We start from the raw sequence: 22,757 nt of genomic DNA on the forward strand, positions 1-22,757 counted from the left end.
ATGCATGAAGTAAAAGCAAGGCCAGTACTCAGAGGAAATGCCAATATTCCTGATGCAGAAAGGCATATCTCCAATGTAATAATAAACATCCTCAATAATAATCTGACAGCAAACACGGTAATAAGCATCATAGGACAGTTTCTTATAAAATCTTCCCAAACTAAGTCATTAGCGTCCTGCCAAACCACCTGCACTACAGGCAATAAAAGCAATTCTAGGGTGACAATGCAGTGTAGGAATGTGACTCTCTGCTGAGCTCACTTAATTCAGGAAAGATTTTAGGGTATCTATCCAAAAGAAAAAATGGACTATATTTCAGGCACTCCTCTGTGATATGTTCCTTTCATCCAAGATTTTTAAAGCTGACTATTGAGCCCAAGATGACTCTTCCGGTTAACCCGTGGAGCGCAGTTAAGCTCTCTGGTAGAAATGGTCAGCTGGGCTGGGGCTAGAACTGACATCCTTTTTTGGACATTGTGGGGACTGAAATGATACTTCTTGAATTGAAAGGCTGTCCACTTTCATTCATCCACTCAGTCATTGATTGACTGATTCATTCATTCAACAAATACTGAGAACCTACAGAAGTCCAAGATTATTGAGTAAGAAACTAAAATAAGTGAAAAAATGCAGCTAGCTAATATGCGTTTACCAAAAAGTGAAAGGATTACAGCACATGTCCGATCAGGTGACAAAACAAAGATCAGGCACATGCAATGTTTCAAAAGCAGCTGGGGTGGCAAGAATTGTCCTTGGGTGATGTTCAGCTTAAACTTACTCATCATCTATAGTAAATGAAGAAACAGGTCTCAGAACCAGTCAGAAGGGGAAAATCACGCTCCTGGGGGTCAGCCAGAATCCAGGCTTGCATGATGTGACTGACCAAACTCTTGCCTTAGGTCCCTACCCCGCAATCTGCCTTCACTAGTAGATCCTACAGATAAGATTAGTGGCTCCCACAGCAATTTATTGTGCCTTGGGTTTTTGAGGCCAAAAAAAAAGAAAAAAAGATAAGGTTAATTAAATAAGATCCTGGTGGAGCTCTAAAGTTTTATTTTGAATATTGCCTCATCAATGTGCTAGAGATTAGCTATTTAATCATGTCTTACTAGGCAGGATCTGTATAACGGCTCACAGTTCAGCGAATACTGACTCTAGGTTATGAGCAAGCTGCTGGTGTGAAGTGAGAGCTCAGACCCTCTCCCTGTCCAAGCTCACCGAGAAGTTTGGCGGCAATACTCACCAATGGGATTTGAAAGCCTCTATTGTTTTTTCTGATTTTTAGCCTATCTAGATCAAGCATGTGGAAGATGAGCCATGGAATAACCACATAAAGGGTTAAAATGAAGGGTCAAATAGTCATCTAGGCCAGATAACACAAGCAAAGAAGGAGGGATGTAGAGAGGGGTTAGCTATAATGTAATCAACTAATGCAATAAAAATATTTCTGAGATTTATCCCACATGAGGCCATTTAGTACCACCAGGTTCTGCTCATAAATAATCATTGAGGAATTTTCCATTTAGATTAACATGTCTGGCTCTAAAAGAACGGCCCGGGGGAAGGAATTTTCCCACTCCTCATTGGCTCCAGGTAGGACTCTATTAGGTCCTAACACCAAAGTCTCTCAGGCTGATTAACTCAGCCTTGAGATCTGTAGATTACAATAAAGTTAAAGGACCTTAAAAATTAATTTAGTGACACAACCGGCATGTGCGTTGACATATATATTCAGCAAAAATCCTGAACTAAAAGTGAAATCAAGCTTATGAAACAGGGGTCCTGGAGTCAGAATACCTACATTCAAGTCTTTCCTTTGCTACATACTAGTGGTTTGTTGTGAACAGTGTTCTTACTGTCTTTAACTCTCACTTTCTTCGTCTGATAGAGGAGGAGTAATACCTGCCTCACAGGATTCTTGTGAAAAATAAATGACATAATGTGGGTGGGAGCACTTAGGAAACTGTAAATTTTATAGGACTCTAACATGTTATTAATTACTGTCACTTTACCTTAGACTTAGTCATGACAAGCTTCAGGAATGAAGTGATACTTCTAGAGCACATGGAAGTGTGGGACTGAGCGGGGAAAGAGCAGGAAGATCGTCCTTTTGGCACATCAGCTGAGCAAACACATCCTGTGTGCCGCGATCCCAGCTTGTTCTACTAAGAATCAGGCCCGGGATGTTTCCTAGAGGCAGGAGCATGAGGACAGAGAGGCTGGCCCCCAACAGCGAGATGCTGGTCGGGGATAATGATTCTAGGCTGAAAGCGGTAGGGGTTTTATTGGACCCCACAGTGCTTCTCAGACGCTAGCCATCATCAGAACCACCTGGACGTTGCTGCATCCTACTCCCAGAGTTTCTGATTCAGGAGGTATGAGATGAGGTCTCAAAATCTGCATTTCAAGTAAGTCCCAGGTGGCTCTAATGCTTCTGGTCCAAGGGCCATGCATTGAGAACTACTCGGATAGCATAAAAATTACAGCTCTCAGCTGTAAACAACCAAATCTGACTCTGATTAGCTTAAAGAAAAAGGGAATTTTCTTCAAGCTAATTAGAGTTATTGGTAGTTCCTAAAACGGACAGGAATCAGATTCAGAAATAGAAGGGAACTAGAGCAGTTCTGGTCTCGGCAGCACAAACTTCTTTGCCATGATGCCTGGGCATTACTGGTAGGATGTATTAGTTCCAAGTGTTTTTCCTCTTGCTTCACCTGAATTAATATTCAGAATCCAATTGATTTAGGGCACATGCCGACTCCCTAGTTAGTAGCTGATAGGGTACTATGAATTATAGGCCCTCCAAGACTGCTCATGATGGGAGAGAAGCATTTAAAAAGGATATGAGGGTTGCCTCATACACAAACAGCCCATGTTCTCTATCACAGGAGCAAAAGGAGTGCCTGGAATTCTAGAGCAGAGGAGTCTGCACCTGATCTAACCTGGGAGCTCTTGTAGATTCTTAAAAAGCAACATGGCAGTTAATAGCCTCTTTAGAGAAGGAAAGGATTTTGTTAAGCCAGCTCTTTGGGAAAACTTTGTCGTGGGTATCCAGAGAGTTCCCTTCATGCCCTGTGTTCCCAATCCTGGGCATCAGGACCATTGCTTCCAGGTTCAAGTATGTACTCAGGAACTGTAGGTCAGGAACTTCTGATTTCAAAGACACACTCATCAATCCTACAGCTTGGAGCATGCTGTACAATTCATCGGAAGAGTTCCTTCTTCTGGGTACTTTTAACTTATCAGTTTATTATGAAATATCGCAAGCATACAGGACAGTATGGAGAATAACATAATACTTGAGTGTCTACCACCTAGTTACCCAGATTTCCCTTTTTGAAATAATCCCATAGAATATTATAGAAATTTTGGTCCTGGTCAGGTCTTGGGGGTAGCTAGACCAAGAGATGATCTGACCATTGGGGTGGAGGTGAGGAGAGGAGGCAAACTTCTGAACTATTGCCGATGATCAGATTTTCAGTGATAGAATGGATAGACAGGGCTGAGTACTTATACTGCACCCCTGTCCCAATACTAAAAATAGGCAAGCAATGGATTCAACAATTTGGAAGCTTTTAATTTTAAAAGGATTTTTTTTCTTAAGATACCTAGTTCTGTCTCAAATTGCCCTAACATGAACAATTATTGTTGAATGAGTATAATCATTCACTTCGAATATTTGTTTAATCCCACATATGTCTCTAGGCAAATAAGTAATCTTGTGGAAGGGAGTGATAAAAACGCCTAGGGCAGCTTAGCCCTGTGGGTGGCTCAGAGTGGACACCCACATGTGCTTTGGGAAAGGCAACTGTCTGTAATCTTTTAAAAGTATAAACTGTGATTGGGCAAAGTTAATGGGATAAGATTTTAATCTTCAACATATTGGCAGTGACAACTCACTCTGAAATGTTTAGGCCTGTATCTTCTTTCCATTTCATAGTCATCAATTTAATTACACAATAACATAATTCAACTATTGGGTTCTAGATGAGTGAACACTGAATAAAAGGAAGCCAAGACCCTAGGTTGTTAATTTTCATGTTAAGACCATCGTTTCCTTTGGATGTTCTTCTTACTTCTTTTGAAATAGGGGTTTCCCACATCTATATTTTATTTCTCTGCTATTTTTTCCTTCTATTTCCATTCAAAGAAATCATTACTTTTTGTCCTTTCCGTGTTGCACCCTGAAAGTATCCATTTCAGATCCAAGTAACACCTCATGTAACTGGCATTTTTAAGGAATAAAATGTCACAAAGTAATTTTCCAAAAAAGTTAAAGTGGGCTCCTATAAATATCAAAAGAACATTATTTTTAATTTAACCATTTAAAAAATTCATTTCAAAGAAATCTGTAGAAGCCAATAAGCCAGACACTGTGAGAGGCATAAAGATAAATGGATTTGCTCCCTGTTTTCCAGGAGCTCACAGTCTTGGGAAGAGCTAGGCCACATTAAATAATTCTGGGTCGCAGTGTGACAAGTGACACAAGAAAGGTACAGGGAAGTACTATGAAAGTACCAAGGAAGGAGAGATTACTTCTGGTTGGATAGACAGGGAAATCTTTCTGGAAGGAAAAATTTTGGTGAAGAATGGGAAAAACCTGGCAAACACAATGGTGGTAACAGATATTGCAGGTGGAAAGGAACTATGAGTAAAGCCCCTAGGGCAGAAATGCTTGGGTGTACTTGGGAGTCTCAGATGTGTAATGGAGAGGAGGCAGGAAAAGGGGTCAGACTCTCATTTTCGGTATGATAAATGCCACGATCAGGAGGCTGGACTTTATTCTGAGATAATAGGCAACAATTGTCTTACGCTAGGCTTTGGAACAGGGGAAATGACATGATCAGAGTAAAATTCTAATTAATCCAGTAAAATGTATTGAGTGGTTGTAAGGTGCCCAGCCCTGTATTTGGTGTAGTGGATACAGAGACATGTTCTTGGTGCTGCCCTCAATGACCTTCAAGTCTAGTGAGGGACAGATGTAGAAACAGATAACGTCAATAAAATGTAGTATTTTGAGCTAAAATAGATGTACGTATAGGAGGCTATGGGAGCCCAGAGAAGGTAATCTGGGGGCTAAGGGAGAAGACAATCCCTGATATGAGTCTTACAAAAAGAGTAAGAGTTGTTTGGATAAAGAGGAGGGGGAAGGATAGTCCAGACCAAGAGAAACACAGTGAGCAAAATCACAGCATCAGTTGCAGGTATAAAGACAGACAGGAGGTACGTTTTACTAGCCCGTTCAGCTAGTAAGGCAGAGAGAGGGGAATGAGCAAGAAGAGGGAGATGAGAGGTAGGGATGGCCCTTTGGAAACCCCACTAGAGGTGGAGGTAGGGAAACCAGGAGGCAACTACAGCGTCAAATCCTACAGCAGTGTTACATATAGGAGGCACAGCCCTAACAGGAACTCCAAACTTTACATTCAACTCTCAAACACTTAAGCGGGTTCAAGTGCATACTACCCAAAAGCTCTTATTCATGCTCTGTTATTTCATAGTCTTAAGCATCCCCAGAACTCCCAGGAGTCTTTCAACCTCTTATCTTAGAAGAACCCTCACCCCATCGACAAAGTTCTTTTCCCACCACCTTAGTCTCATAATCTCCTTGCTCTCTCTCCTCTGCCACTCCAGTAGTTTTTCTTCTCTCTGTGAGTGTTATCCTTTGGTTCTGTTTGGTTTTCTGCCTCCACCCCAAATCTTTACACATGGATTTTATCCTTTCCTCTCCTCTGCAAATAGGGTTTGATGGTGTTACAGCAAGTAAGCTATATTGTTAGTGGAAGGGAGGCAGTGAGAGGCTCTGAACTCACATATGTTAATAATTTGGGGCCAATTAAGGTATAAAATTATCAAAAAGAGCTAGGAGTGTGGCAATACAATGGACTAGAAGACATGGAAATGAGAGAACTTGTAGAAACAGACTCAGAGCCTGACAACTAACCAAATGGGGGATGGAAGCAGACAGAGGTAGGATTTCAATACTGCTTTTTAGTTGGATCTAGAATAAATAACAACAGTGTGATACTATTCTCTATGGCTGGGGAATATAAACATAGGAGCATATTTAAGAGATGTTAATAGAAGATGATAAATTTGACTTTGTATATGCTGAGCCTGGGGTGTCAGCAAGATATTCAGGTCATATTTAGCAAGCATAGTGCTTTCATTTGATGCAGTATGGCAGCAATCTTCAAACCTGTGCACTTACAACATCCTTCATGGTCAAATACCATTGAAAATGGCATACCAGGGCCCTTTCTTGGCAATTGACTATACACTGATAAGTCTTGCAGTAAATAAACCCATTTAACTTAACTGTACTTCTAACGCCTCTCCCATTTTTTTTTTCCCAGGATACAGATTAACATCATTTGGAATGTTTTCTCCAGAAATAATTTTTTAAGGAATGCTCATTACAGCACTAAAGAGTTGTAATCGGGGAATGATTAAGATAGAAAGAAGTTGGTGGAGGTGGAGGGGGTTGTTTATTCGTATTTGCACAGAAGTGAGAGTTGAAGCATTATGAGCTGATGAATCACTAAGAGTGAACAGAGAAAGGAGGTTGGAGCCAACCTTTATAAACATGGTTCAACGCCTCAAATGGCACGTGGAGAATATAATTTGGAGAGGCAGCAAATTGCAATAGCAAAAGCCTGGGTTTCACCTGGCTTTCACTGACATGTGTGACAAGTGATCTAATCTCTAAGACTGTTTTCTTATCTGAAAAATAATGCCCACTTTGTTGGGTTATACTGAGATTTAAAATAGGTCATCTGTGAAGCACTTATGACATAGCAGACATGAGACACTATTATTAATGTTATTTTCATTTAAATATCCTTGTTGAATTGAAGCAACACTTTGATGATTACACTGCTGTATTAAAATCCGAACACTGAGCAATTACATAGGAGAAATCTCAGTCATTGGTATCAATACCATCAATACCCTAATACAGGGAAGCAATCCCAGTTTCGACAAGCCTGGGCCAGGAAGAACATGGTACAGGAATAGAACCCACAAAAGCTGGGCAATGGAAGGAGATACCACAAGAATTTCCCTAAGGCACCTGTGACTGTTTTTTTATCAGTTTTGCACAAGAGATGCTAGAAGCTAATATCAAAACCTGCTCTCCTTAAAAAAATTTGGAGCTAAAAATCCCCTGGACATATGGCAGTAGGTATCAATCTGGCACAAGGAGACATCCTCTGACAATAGTCATTATCTGGCAACCTCAGGGGCAGGCCAGGGGAGAGGCATCTGTGACAGAATCCTGAGCTAATGAGATTTACCTCTGTCTGAATATGTCACAAATGCAGGCCTTAGTCATTTTCAGTATCGGTCAATTGAGCATTGAATGCCAAAAGAGATTCTGAATTTAGAGTTAAAAGCTCCGCTTACTTACTGCTGCAGCAGATTAGCTTTCCTGTGCCCCAGCACAAAATGGAGCCATTACCATGATTTTATGCAGATAGCTCATTTCAAACCCCGAAGGGATGGTGACCAGAACTTATTATTTTGCAGAGTCTTTTCTGCACAACTTCTGGACTGCAACTTCTCGGGTCTTACATTTGTCTGAGGAGTTTGTTGTTGTTCACAGCGGCCATTCAACATGACTGACCAGTGTTCTTAATGAAGACGTCATCCCCTAGCACCCAGGATCTAGATGGAGGAGATCACTAAAAGGATGGCAAGCAAGGCTTTGAGGAAATACTTACAGCATCAGGGTTGTTCTGATCCTTGGAAAGGGACAGTGGCAGGGCAATGACTGGTTTGTGTGCCTAAATACACGAAGGTATTGTGGCGGGAAATACTCATTTGTTGTTCTCTGAGCAAAGATAGGCTAATGTATAGAAGAAACTTACTCTTAAGATTCAAGGGAGTACTTGCAGTAGAAAATGGACAATTCTGTATCTGACTTATTTATATGGTCACTTGCCTAAAACTCACAAGTCTGGGGCAGAATAAATATATATAAAACAGTGCTGCTCGAAATATGGTCCAAAGACTGGCAGCATCAGCATCACCTGAATTTAGCATCACCTGGAAGTCCAAATTCTCAGGGCTCATCCTAGGCATACAGGTAGTAGAATCTCTAGGTGATTTGTTCTTAAAATTTTTCCAGGTAATTCTTGATATGCTAAAGTTTAAGAAGCACGGCTCTAGGTCTATATTCGATGTGTCTATAATTTCCACTTCCACTCTTTCTCTGAACTAGCCTGGCTTCCCTGTTTTTCCACCCTTAGTTTCCATTTCTCTTATCCTGATGGTACCTGATTAGACCATTGGTTTTATATATAAGAGCTCAGTTTTGTAATTTTTACCAACAACATAAATCAGAATTCTATTTACAGAAAGCAATTCTGTAGAGGCAGCAAAAATACTGATTCTCAGCCTTGTGATTTTGTTTGCAGCAGAAAGCCCACAGTTATAACTTCTGAAAAATATCTGTTCATTTCCAGGATGACAATGATATAAATTAAAGGATTAAAAAAGGAGGAAAACACTTACCTGCGCTATAAGTTGCTCCTGGGACGCTTTCACTTCAGCTTGTAATTTCTCAATGCACTAAAAGGAGAAAAGTAAAGAAACAAAGTGCATAATTCTTCCTTTTACCTATTCAAAGTATTCCAGATATAAATATGTACTAGTTCTCAAATTTTGTGAATGGCAGCATTGTCTCAGCTAGATGTTTTGAAGATCGTCATTAAAGAAATTATCACTGCCATCCCTATCTCGCTTCCATTCTATGAAAGAGACCAAGGACAAAGTATACAAATAAGAATTAAGAATTAGGAAAAGATTGAGAAAAATGATGTTTGCTTAATGTACTACAGGTAAGGCTAACCCACCTTATGTAAACATATATATGGGTTCATATCTGCCTTTGGAATATATGGATATGTTTTTATTTGACGATATACATATGTTCAATATATATACTCCAAATATATATATAAATATACATTACAAAGGCAGATACAAATCCATTTGGGGTGAACAAGAGATAAATTTATATCATGACACATATATAAATGTCCAGAGATTCAGAGATCAGTATCTTCTTGTAAAGTAATTGATTAAAAAAAGCATATGACAAATTTTCTGATCCACTTGTTTTACTACATAGAAACTATTCTTTGAGTTCAAACTTGAAAACTAAGAAATATTCATACAGTCACTACCACTTAAAAATCAATAGAATATTCAGCTAATATGGTTCAAAAGGATATATATCAAATGAACTTTAAAAATATTACTGACAAAATTCATTTTTTGTATGTGAATATTCATCAGGGAATACAATTACATTCAGCAAATATAGATATTGTTATTTATCATCTTAAAATTAAATACAAACTTCCAACCCAGCCAGAAATGACCGCAGAACTGGCAGTTCATATCGATTTAGGTAACTTTTACAATAAAGGTTATTTTTCTTCTACAGCATACCTGGTCTTTTGCAAGAACCATTTTTTCATATGGTTCCCCTCTGTCTTCCTTGTGGTCCAGAGCCGCTAGTTTCTTCTCCAGCCAGGAAACTTGCTCAATCAGTTTTGATTTTGTTCCTTCAGAGTCTGCAAGCTAAAGACATTTTCTTGTAAGGGTATGTAAGTACAGCGATTTTTTTAAAGCTCCGTTTAAAAGTCCAATTTGTAAGTGAATTGCCTTCCGCCACTATCTACTAAAAATAAAAATTGCATCAGATATTTCCCTCATAGATGACAAATGATTAGTATAGAGAGAGGAAGAAATAATCTTGATTTTATTTATTTTTAGTAATAAAGACCTTTCCGGACAAGAGATGAAACCCCATAGTTACAACAGGCAAAGAGACTTCTAGTACAACGATCTCAACACTCATCTTTATTATGTTTCAAGATTGTACTTTATTGGTACAGCTGAATCTGAAATCTGTATTGTGGTTTACATATGGTTCTTGAAACTTAACTCTTGGGGGACTACAGCTCTCTAGAAAGAGTAGGAGTTCTAACTCCCTTCAATGTTTACCATACAAGCAGCAGGGTAGATGGAGCTGAAAGGAAATGCAGGAATTTCAAGTTAAAGTCTGATCAAAGGCAGATCTATGCTAAACTGTAACCAAAGAAATGTCTGAAGGTGATTGTCTTTGTTTTACTCTCTGTGGATTTCTCTTGAGGAAAGTGGTAGTTTGATAGTCCCTTGTCCCTCAGTTCCCTTGGAGAGACCTGGACTGCTTTTCCATTCATTCAGGCAGCTTATTGTGCTGTTTCTCTACAGCTCAGCAACAATTCAGAAAGAGTCCCTGGGAAGGGAAACACAACCTTGTATTCATTCCACCCCCCAGTGCATCCTCTGAGGCATGGTTTATCTCTAAGCATCTCTTTCATATTATTCCAAGTGTTATTGCGAAGCTTACTGTCTCATCTTGAAAAGTACAGCAAGTTTTTAAAGACAATTTACCAAATGGGGAAGCATAAAGAGTTTGGTCTGCCATGGAAATAAGGTGAGCATATCATATACACTGACATGCAACTATTCATCCATCCATCTATCCACACAATAATTCCCTTAAAAAATCATTGTTTCATTGGCACTCTCCATTGCCTTTGTGCTAGAGGCTGGGAATTAGGAAAGTGCACTGGGAAGTGCCGGAGGGAACACATATGTCTTGAAGGGCTGGCTACGCCTTTCTAAGCTCTCAGTGACCTGGGAGGCCTGCGGTGCCCCTCATGGGCACTAACACATTTAACTCTTGGGTGCATGGTGGTTTGGAAATGTAGTCTAGATTCTCTGAGCACCATTCTATTTTATTACACAGTATAGTGTCATGGCTAAACACACGGACTCTTGAGTCAGACCCTTTGGGTAAAAATCTCAGTTTGCTACTTGGTATCTATGTGATTTGGGCAAGTTGCTCAGTCTCTCTGGACTTGATTTTCCTATCTGTAAATAGGAATGGGGATGAAAAGAATAGTACTTATCTCATGGGTTTGTTTTGAGGATTATATGAGTTTGTACAAGAGAAACACTTGGAACAACACCTGGAACATGTCAAGTACTCCGCGGCTATTAGTATTATTTCTTCTACCTCTTCTAGATTGCAGTAAGCATTCATATGGTTCTTATCCAAATATTTATTATTTTTCAAATTGTAAAACAAAATATCTGAAGATATCACAGTCTCTACGAGCTGGTTACCCTAAACTCAGATTGGTTTGGGTTCTCTCACTTCCTGCAACCACTCTCTTCTTCAAGAAAAAGGCCTCTCTAGGTCTTTCTGGGTTTTTTTCTGTCAAATATATTCTTTTTAAATCTGGTTCATTTTGTTACCACATCCTGTCTGACTTGTAACTCATCTAATCACCACTTGGTTGTCTTTCTTTCAAATCTACTTTTTGTTGTTTTTAGGCCTTTATTCATTCACTCAACAGATATTCATTTATTCACTGTTTGTTAAAGAAATATGTTGGGCATTCGTTATATGTAAGACTTTAGAGGTAAAAAATGAAAGTGATATTGTTTTTATTCTCAAAAAACTCACACTTTACCCAGAAAGGCAGACAATTTAAAACCATTGCATAATATGAAAGTGTATAGATGAATAATAATAATATTAATAACAACATTTACTGGGTATAAAACCTTTTGTTTTCATATTTATTTATCTCAGTTCATCTTCACACCCATTTTGCAGATGAGAAAATTCAATAAGGTTGTATACCTTGCCCAAAGACATAGCAAGGAAGTGTTAGAACCCAAGATCTCAGTAGCAGACACCGGGTTTGTTGGCCTAAACCCAAATTTGACCCCAGCTCCAGACATGGGGCCTGATAATCATAACAATCAGAACCTGGCTTTTCTCTGGCAACAGTTATTGTATGAGGAGGTGTGAACTAATTTGGACCACTCACACTGCCCAGGGGGACTTTGATGATTTGGAGAAACACTCTCCCTCCCCGATCAGATGTGAATGCTACGGTAGCCAGCTTACAAACATCAGGGAAATCAGTCATATGCTGAAGCCATATTCTGAATGGAAGAGTGGACAACAGAAAAAAACCTGGATTCTTGTTGACATTATTGAAATGTTTTATCAACCATCTTGAAGCACATCCTACCTTGGGACTTAAACTTAGTAAGCTGGTAAGTTTCCTTATTGTTTAAGGAGTTGAGTTTTCTATTACTTGCTACCATAGCATGCTACTGATACACTGTCTGATTCCACAAGTCCATGCTCCTGACCACGAGTGAGTGAAGTCTATGGAAAAACAGCAGTAACTGACATTTAGTTGATGTCTACCTCATACCAGGCATATATATGTTACCTCATTCCATTGCTCAAAACTGTATGAGGAGTTTTGTTTATATTTTTTGTTATTACCACCATTTTAAAGATTGAGGAACTATATGCTTTTAGGGTTGAATTAGCTTAAATTGCTTCCTTTTGATTGCTTTTTTTTCCTATTCTTTTCTTTCTTTTTGTAAGAACTACTTGGTTTTACAGAGTAACTGTTTTGAAAGAGAATAGAAACAAATGCTCAGTTCAACTTGGTACCCGATATCTGCTTTAAAAAAAGTAGAAATATATCTATTCTTTAAATGATCAACTTTTCTGTATCCTAATTAGCCACCTTTGCTGGAACATACAGTTCACATGATACTGGGAGGCTAATATTATACCTCAGACTCCTTTTGAAGAGCAGGCCTCCTTCCCCTCTGACCATAGTCGTAAGAAGTTTGGAGGGAAAAGATGATTTAAAAAGTACAACCAACATTTGTCTTAAAAATTATATAAAACAAAGAGATAACTTCCATATTACACATTTGAGGCTGTGTAAATCCACTCAAGAAATTCAACTTTAAATATTTACTCCAATGTTCAGTAAAAAGATCATCATAAAGGCACTGCAATATAGTTAAAAGTTGAAGAAAGATAAACTGTATCCATTGTAGAGTTTATTGATGCACTCAATAAAGGGTACTGATACATTTTAGAATCATATTCAAGATAATAGTTAAAACGAAATGATTTGGACTTCACAGAAGATGGCAGAGTAGGAAGCTTCAGGAAGTGGTCCCTCCACTTCAATAACTATTGAGCTGGCAAGAACTGTCAGAACCAACCATTTCAGAACTCTGGAGTCTAGTAGAACACTTGCAGCATCCAGGGAAGTACTTGATGAAGAAAGAGACTAGCATTCAAGGAAATCTCTGTCAGATCACTGGCTAACCACAGAGATAATGGAACAGGAGACATTAGTGACCATAGATGACAAGAAATACAGTCTCTGCAAAGTTAGTTTGGAAAAGTAACTAAACAAATGTATGCCTGCAGCCCTCAACAAGCAACAACAGCAGTTCTTGGGAGGGGAGCAGGAATCTGATTTCCAGAGTTCCCACATTACAATATTCAAAGTGTCTGGTTCTCAACAAAAAATTATAAAGCTTACAAAGTAAAGTAAGACCCATTTACAAAGAGAGAAATTGATAAAAAAAAAAAAAAAAAAAAAGAACCTTCCTGAGGAAACCCAGACACTGGGCTTTTGAATTTATTGGACAAATACATTAAATTAACTATCTTAAATATGCTCAAAGAGCTTAAAGAAACCATGGGCAAGGAAGTAAAGGAAATAAGAAAAATGATATATGAGCATGTAGGGGATATGAATAAAGGGATAGAAATTATAAAAAGAAACCAAGTATAAATTCTGGAGTTGAAAAGCAAAATAGTTGAAACGAAAAATTCGCTAGAAGTATTCAACAGGATATAAGCAGGCAGATGAAAGAATCAGCAAACTTCGAGATAGGACAACTGAAATCACCCAATCTCAGGAGCAGAAAGAAAAAAGAATGAAGAGAAATGAACAGAGTCTAAGGTCTAAGGGACCTATGGGATATTAACAAGCATGCCAACACACACATTATAGGAGCAAATACTTTAAAAAATACAGAAAAGGATAAGAGAATCACATGGTACACTAGAAAAATCAAACACAAAAGACGGCATCATTGGAAGAATTGAGGAACAAAAAGATATAAGGTACATAGAAAACAAATAGCAAAGTGACAGAAGTATGTCCTTCATTAACAGTAGTACTTTAAAAGCAAATAGATTAAACTCATCAATTAAAAGAGAGAGACTAGAAGAATAGGTAAAAAAAAACGTGATCCAATGATATGCTGCTTATAAGAGATTAACTTCAGACTCAAAGAAACAACTAGATTGAAAGTGAAAGGATGAAAAAAGATATTTCATGCAAATAGTAGTCAAAAGAGAGCTGGGGTGGCTATATTAATACCAGCCAAAATAGTTGTTAAGTCAAAATTATTGCAAAATATAAAGAAGGATATTATACATTGATAAAAGGGTTAATTCATCAAAATTATAAAAATACATAAACCAAACAACAGACCCCCAAAATATCTGAAACAATCATTGACAGAATTTAAGGCAGAAATAGACAGTAATAAACAATAATAGAATAGAAACTTCAGTACCTCATCCCCCTTTTTTTGGTGAGGAAGATTGGCCCTGAGCTACCATCTGTTGCCAATCCTTCTCTTTTTTGCTTGAGAAAAACTGGCCCTGAGCTAACATCAGTGCCAGTCTTCTTCTACTTTGTATGTGGGTCGCCTGCCACAGCATGGTTTCGTGAGTGGTGTAGGTCTGTGCCCAGGACTTGAGCCTGTGAACCCTGGGCCACTAGCACGCTGAACTCAACCACTGTGCCACTGGCTACCCCAATACTCCACTTTTAATAATGGATAGGACATCTAGACAGATGATTAATAAGGAAATAGACTTGAACAACAAACCAACAAGATCTAGCAGACATATACAGGAGTATCCACCCAACAACAGCAGAGTAAATATTCTTATCAAGTACTCATGGAACATTCTCCAGGATAGACCATATGTTAGTCCATAAAATAATTCTCAATAAATTTAAAAGGATTGAAATTATACGAACTACCTTCTCAGACTACAATGAAATGAAACTAGAAATCAATAACAAAAGATAAACTGGAAAATTTGAAAATGAAATAAATAATATATTCTTAAAGAATCAATGGGTCAAAGAAGCATTAGAAAATACTTAGAAATGAATGAAAAGTAAAACACAACATACCAAAACTTAGGGGATACAGTGAGGGCAGTGCCAGAAGGAAATTTATAGCTGAAAACACCTACATTAAAAAAGAAGAAATACATCGTCAACAACCTAACTTCATACCTTGAAGAACTTGAAAAAGAAGGGCAAACTAAACCCAAAGCCAGTAGAACAAGGAAATAATAAAGACTAAAGCAGAGATAAATAAAATAGAGAATAGAAAAACAATAGAGAGAATCAATGAAACCAAAAGTTGTTTCTTGGAAATGATCGATAAAGTTGTCAAATCTTTAGCTATAAAAGAGAGAAAGAGAAAAGACAAAACCAAAAACAAAAGTGAAAGTGGGGACATTACCATCAACTTTACAGAAATTAAAAGGATTATGAAAGAATGCTTTGAACATTTGTTTGCCAACAAATTAGATTATCTAGATGAAATGGACAAATTCCTAGAAACACACAAATTACCAAAACTGATTCAAGAAAAAATAGAAAATCTCAATAGGCCTACGACAAGAAAAGAGATTGAATAAGTAATCAAAAACTTCCCCCAACCAAGTTCAGGATCAAATAGCTTAACCAGTGAATTCACCAAACATTTCAAGAACAATTAACAGTAATCCTACTTAAACTCATTAAAAAAAAAAGAGGAGGGAACACTTCCTAACAAGTTATCCTAATACCAAAGACAGACAAATATACTACAAGTAAACTACAGACCAATATTCCTTATGAATATAGATGCAAAATCCTCAACAAAATACTAGCAAACTGGATTCAATGGCATATTAAAAAAGGTCTACAACATGACCAAGTGGGATGTGTCCCAGGGATGCAAAGGTGGTTCAACATTAAAAAAAAATAAAATCAATTAAAGTAATGCACCACATAAACAGATCAAAGGAGAAATACAACATGATCATTTCAATCAGTGCAAAAAAAAATTTGACAAAATTCAACATGATAAAAACACTCAGTAAACTAGGAAAAAAGAACACTTCCTCCACATGATAAAGGGCATTTATGAAAAACCATAGCTAACATCATACTCAATGGTGAAAGATGGAAAGCTTTCCCCCTAAAACCAGGAACAAGACAAGGATGCCTGCGTTCTCCACTGCTATTCAACCTTGGACTGAAAGTCTCTTACCCAGGGCGGTTAAACAAGAAAAAGAAAACAAGATGTCTACATTGGAAATGAAGAACTAAAACTATCTCTATTTGAAGATGACATGATTCTATATATGGAAAATTTCAAACAGTCCTCAAAAAACTACTAGAGCTAAAAGATGAATTCAGTAAAGATTCAAGGTACAAGATAAACACACAAAAATCTGCTTGTGTTGCTATACAGTAGTGTTTGAAAATGTAGGTTTTATTATTATTCAGGTATGGTGAGGCCAACAGATCAGGAGATTACTGCCCTTGAAAATATAGTTTGTCACTCAGAGTTCCCATGAGGAGGGTCATGCCACACCACAGGAGAGGCCACACTATGGAGGGGCTACAGAGGAATCACCAGAGTCAGCCAGGAGGTAGAGGAAGCAAGGATAAAATGTGGGCAAAAGCATTTATTATAGTTTCTGCGGAAAGAATGGGATGAATCAGGATAAACAGGCTTAGAATTTGCTAGTTTGAATAACTTCAGTGGGCCCTGGAGCATAGAGGTTGTCCCTAGTTATCTGGTACCTGGACCTGGGGTGATTAGGTCAGGGGAATTTTGGCCCTGAGTGTTGAGAGCCTAACAAAGGAGGTGGTGAGGATGTGGGTTTGGATTGCTTAGTTTATATATGAAAAACACACTGCCAGGCAAGTCATTTACTATCTGTGGGAACTGACTAGCACTGGGTGGAGCAGTCTCTCCAGGGTCAGCAAGGCCCCAGATGTCAAATCATCTGACATATAGAAAATAAAGGCATGTTTAACACAACCAGCAATGAGCAATCCAGTAAGGAAATCAAGAAAACAGTTCCATTCATAACAGCACCCAAAGGAATAAACTACCAAGGAATAAATTTAACTAAGGAGGTGAAAGAGTGATACACTGAAAACTACAAAACATTGCTGAAGGAAATGAAAGAAGATCCATGTAAATAGAAAGATATGCCATGTTCATGCATTGCAAAACTTAATATTAAGATGGCAGTACTCTCCAAAGCAAACTATAGATTCAAAGTGGTCCTTATTAAAATTACAATGACTTTCTTTGTGGAAATGGAAAAGCCAATCCTCAAATTCATATGGGAATTTCAAGGACCCAGAATAGCCAAAACCATCTTGTAAAAGAAGAACAAATGTGGAGGACTCACACTACCCAATTTCAAAACTTACTGCAGAGCTATAGTGAGAAAACAGTGTCATGCTGGCATAAAGATAGACACATAGACACATATTTGAACAGAACTGAGAGTTCAGAAATAAACCCAAACATCTATGGCCAATTGATATTTAACAAGAGTGCCAAGACCACTTAATAGGTAAAGAAATCTCTCTTCAACAAATGGTGCTGGGACAACTGGATAACCACATGCAAAAGAATGACGTTGTACCCTTATCTCACTCCATAAACAAAAATTAACTCAACATGGCTCTAAATATAAGAGCAAAAACTATTAAAATTTTAGAAGAAAGTATGGAAAAAACATCAAGATCTCAAATTTGGCAATGGGTTTTTGATACTAAAAGCACAAGCAATAAAATAAAATACAGTTAAATTGGACTTCATCAAACTTTAAAAATTTTGTGCAGCAAATGACATTAACGAGAAAGTGAAAAGGCAACCTACAACATGAAAGAAAATATTCGCAAATCATATGTCTGATAAGGATTTAGTATCCTGAATATTTAAAGAACTCTTACAACCCAACAACAAAAAGACAAACAACTCAATTAAAAAAGAGGCAAAGGACTTGAATAAACGTTTCTCCAAAGAAGATATACAAATGGTCAAAGAAGACCAGAAAAAATTCTTGAACACAAAGCCAAATCTGCACAAGCTGGAAAAGAGAAAGACAAATATAAAGAAGAAGTTACCAAGAAAATGCAGTAATGGATATAACCTATTGTGCAACCATGGCTTACCTGTAGATTTTTAGCCTAGTGTGTATTTCTTTGGAACTTGTCAAAATGTCTCTGCAATGTTTCATTTCCTTCCTATTTTGTTATTGATATGTGGCTCTATAAATCTACTTTCACAATTTTGATTAATAATTTTATGAATAAAATTGGAAGTTTCCTAATTCCAAAAAAAAAGGCTCAATATCATTGATCATTAATTAAAGAAATGCAAATCAAAACCACAATGAGATTCCACATCATAGCCGTTCTGATGGTTCTGATTTAAAAAATGGAAAATAAAAGGTGTTGGTGAAGATGTAGAGAAACAAGAACACTTGTATATTACTAGTGGGAATGTACAATGGTACAGCTGTTGTGGGAAACAGTTTGGTGGTTCATCAAAAAGTTAAAAATGGAATTACCATATGACCCAACAATTCCGCTCCTTGGTATGTGCCCAAGAGAAGTGAAAGCATATATCCACACAGAAACTTGTGTATGAAAGTTTATAGCAGCATTATTCGTAATAGCTAAAAGGTGGAAACCAAATGTCCATTAATGGATGAATGGATGAACAAATTGTATTGTATACATACAATGAAATATTATTCAACCATAAAAAGGAATGAAGGACTGGTACTTGCTATAACTTGGATGAACCTCAAAAACATTATGCTAAGTGAAAGAAGCCAGACACAAAAGGTCACATATTGTATTATTCCTTTCATACAAAATATCCAGACTAGATGAACACATAGAGACAGAAAGCAATTAGTGGTTGTCAGAGGATGGGAGGAAGGAGTTATGAGGAGGTTGTGAGGATTGCTTAATGGGTATGAAGTGTTCTTCTGGGATGAAGAAAAAGTGTTAAAGCTTGAGAGAGGTGGTGATTGCACAACATTGTGAATCCACTAAATGCCGCTGAATTGCATCCTTTAAAATGGTTAATTGTGTATTATATGAATTTCACCTCCACAAGAATAAAATAAAATGACTTTCTAGTTAGCTCTCAGTGGTCAGGAAAGTTGTCAGCATTACATCCATTCATTGAATGTTATTAGAAAAAAATAACAAAATTGGATTGACTGGTTTCATTTTAAATTGATGAACACAAATCTCAAACAGGTATTCAGCATTGCCTTGAAATCAAAATATCATTATATTTTTTTCCTACTAAATTGGCTTTCTTTTTTTCTGAGAGAACTAATTATTACTTTCTACTATTTCCTTGCATATCATTTCATACTTTCTCTTCAAAAGTCCACCCTCACCCTTTGCCCAAATGACCACCTCATCAACAATTCACTGAAAAAATAGAAGTTGCCAAATGGCTACTCCCTCATCTTCCCACCAGCCAATATATAAACTTTACTGCAGCAGACACTGCTAATCTGTTTCCCAACAGTTGCTTCCCTGTTTGTCTTTGCTACCAGACACCCAATTTGGATTAGCTAGCAGCCCTGTGTTTAGGGGAGCTTGGCTTTGTCCAGCCCCAGGGAATGAATCACAATTGAACTAAACCAGCCATGTTGGTCTCATTCCCAGGTATAAAAGATTATTTTAGCCATGGGCCTGCAATCCAGTGGAGGCCCCTGGAGCCTGAGGAGGATTTTACCGGAGTTTTTGAAAAGACATGCAGGAGGAAGCACATCTTTTTTTTCCTCAGGATATTTTGACTTCATGTAATGCTTGGAATGGCTGCAGGAATCGTACAAGTCTGATACAGTCAACACTGTGGTTGGCTCTACCAAAGGATGGATAACACCTGTGTTCTTGGTGACATTCTTGAGCCACTGAATTAACCAACCCTGGAACTGATGCACCTCTGGACTTATTCTTATGTGAGATGCTAGCTGGCCCTATTACATTACGTTAACCGGGTTTCTGTTACTTGAAGGGGAAAACATCCTTACTAAACAAATGGAGAAGATATTCTTCTGATTATGAAAGGCCAGCCCTTTCACTTGGCTTTGAATCCCATCTCCTGTGTCTGTCACAAGGCCTTTGCTCCTGTAATATCTGTACTCCTCCCCATCCATTTCTGAATCTTCTGTCTCACTCTCTGAATGATTCTATCCAGCATGTAAACGTGTTCTAGTAATTCTCATGAATGAAAGCTGTCCATCGAACCCTCCCCGGCCTCCTCCTCCAATCATCGTGCTATTTCTGTGCTTCTTTTCCCAAACTTCTTAAAACGATTGCCTACCCACACCATTTTCACTTTCTTACAATATTCTTACTCTTTTTTTTTTAAGAAAAAAAAATTATTGGCTTATATAACTGGTGAGCCAGAAGTAGACTTTGGTTTCACACACAGCTAGATTCCACAGTCTCGGAAGAAGTCATAGTATCCCGTCTTTTCCCCCTCTATACCTTAGTGCTGCTCCTATGTGTTTGCCTCATTATTTTCCAGTGCAGATAAGCTTTCTTCACATCGTTGGAAAATATTACCTATAGCCTTCATGACCTCAATAGTAAGACAATTTGTCTTCCAATATCAAATTGAAAAAGGATTCCATTTGACCCATCTTTGTTCATATGACCTCTCTTGGGTTGATCTTTATGGTCAGAAAAATGGGATATCATAATTGACTGAACCTAGGTCACGTGCTGAAAGATCATTCCCTCTAGACAGGAATACTGTGGTTGACAGCCACAGAATTATTACAAGATTGGAGCCAGAAGGAGCAATTTTCCAGAAAAGATAGATATTAAGACAGAGGCCAATTAAAGTCCACCCTCTGGGTGTCCAGCGCAATTATACCCTATGCTCATAAGCGCATGCATTTCCCAAAATACCCCTGCATAATACGATGCATCTATTCTACACCAGGAGCATCAAAAATGCACTCACCACTTCACAAAAGGAGACAACCCAAAGGCATATCAAATTACTGCATCTAGCTATACATTGAAATCTCTAAATTATGTACTTTCCTGCCTGAATCAGATCCACATGAGACTTATCGTGATATGGTACCTAAAGACTAAATTTAAAAAGTACCTTCCCTAATATGTCTAAAATACAGGGAAAGCAGGAAAAGAACAATATAATTCCCTTTCAGAAAAAGGGACAAGGGGAAACAACTTACAGTTGTCAGTGGCCATTCCAAACACCACATTCTACCAATCAGAGATAATAAGGCCTGTCCTGACAATGTGGTGAGTGGAGGTTTCTGACCTGTTTGATTCTGTTTCTGACCTCTGGGAGCCTTCTTTGTCCTATTCTGTTCTCATGGCCACAATCAAGAAAAAGGCTAGAGGGTGTTCCTTTGGTAGGGTTTGTACTAAGTTCCAGTTTGGATATTTCACTAATTCCTCTATTTGTTAGTACCATTTCAGTTTTGTTGTAGAAACCCTATGCAAATTGGCTTAGATTAAAAAGAGAATTAATTGGTTCATTTAACTAAGAAGTAGAGGCACCCCTAGACTCTGGGTCTCAAATTAGATTCTCAGAATTCTCTCACTCTGCCGTCGTGGGCTCTTCTCTCGTTCCTTCTCTCTCTCAGACTACAGAAAAAATTTCCCCGTGCCTGGGAAGAGAGCTGCCATGAATTATATGTCTCTCCTAATCTCTCTTCAATTGGCTTCTGCCCTACACTGCTCTGTTGAAACTGATCTTGTTAAGGTTATCTCTGATTCTCACTTTACCAAACACAATGGACAAATTTCTGGTCATCTTATTCAACCTCCCAGGAAAATATCACACATTTGAGGACTCCATGCCTCTTGAAACACTCTTTTCTTTCTGCTTCCAGGACACGATTTTCAGGATTTCTTCCTGATTCTGTTTCTTTGGCTAGATTTTCCTCATCTTTCAATCCTCTAAGTGTAGAAATCTGAGAGTTTGGTCTTCGACTCAACTCTCTCCCAATCTACACTGATTCTCTAGCTGATCTCACTAGGTGCCATGGTTTAAACACTAGTCACATGTTGATGACTCCCGATGTTTTTACATACCAACAATTAGCTTCAGATTAATATATATATATATCTCCAACAACCTACTTAAGATTTATCACTTGAATGCATACAAGGCATCTAAAAATTAATGTATTCAAAGTGAACTCCCCATATTCTATACCTTCCCCAGACTTCCCTTTCTCAATAAATAGAACCACCCATCTATATGTTTAAACCACTAATACATTTAAAACTCTTTCCCTTATCATCCACCCAATCCATCACAGACTACAATTATTAAAACCACCCCATTAGGGCCAACTCCAGCGGCATAGTAAAGTTCCATGAGCTCTGCTGGGCGGCCAGAGTTTGGTTCCTAGGCGCAGACCTATACCACTCTGTTAGTGGCCATGCTATGCTGGTAGCCCACATACTCAAAAAAAAAAAAAAAATAGAGGAAGATTGGCATGGGTATTAGCTCAGGGCAAATCTTTCTCAGAAACAGAACAAAACAAAACAACCACCCACCCCATTAAGTAACTTGAATGTTCATGTTTGTCTCCTCTCATTGTCTACTCTAGAGCTTCTCCTCTACAACCCACACACACAAACACCGCAATTAATATTGCAGTATAGGTTTCCAGTGTCACTCACAAACCACTCAAAAACAAACTGTTTTGGCAACCCTTGTAGAGCTCGTGC

General features: G+C 38.0%; 1 protein-coding gene across 7 annotated transcripts in view; it reads right to left on the reverse strand.

Annotated features, from left to right (window-relative positions):
* Positions 1-22,757, reverse strand: part of CCDC192 (coiled-coil domain containing 192) — a 224,797-nt gene that overhangs the window by 162,850 nt on the left and 39,190 nt on the right. For all 7 annotated transcript variants that reach the window (XR_011425093.1, XM_023617767.2, XM_023617768.2 and 4 more), the window contains exons 4-5: positions 9,454-9,585; positions 8,512-8,568 (exon numbers count right to left, since the gene is read on the reverse strand). Coding sequence is in view for 6 of the 7 variants with exons in the window: in XM_023617767.2 (XP_023473535.1) it covers positions 8,512-8,568; positions 9,454-9,585 (189 nt within the window). In the remaining variant the exon portion in view is untranslated. The remainder of the gene's footprint in view (positions 1-8,511; positions 8,569-9,453; positions 9,586-22,757) is intronic.

Source organism: Equus caballus, chromosome 14, assembly GCF_041296265.1.
Source record: "Equus caballus isolate H_3958 breed thoroughbred chromosome 14, TB-T2T, whole genome shotgun sequence".
Taxonomy (NCBI): domain Eukaryota; kingdom Metazoa; phylum Chordata; class Mammalia; order Perissodactyla; family Equidae; genus Equus; species Equus caballus.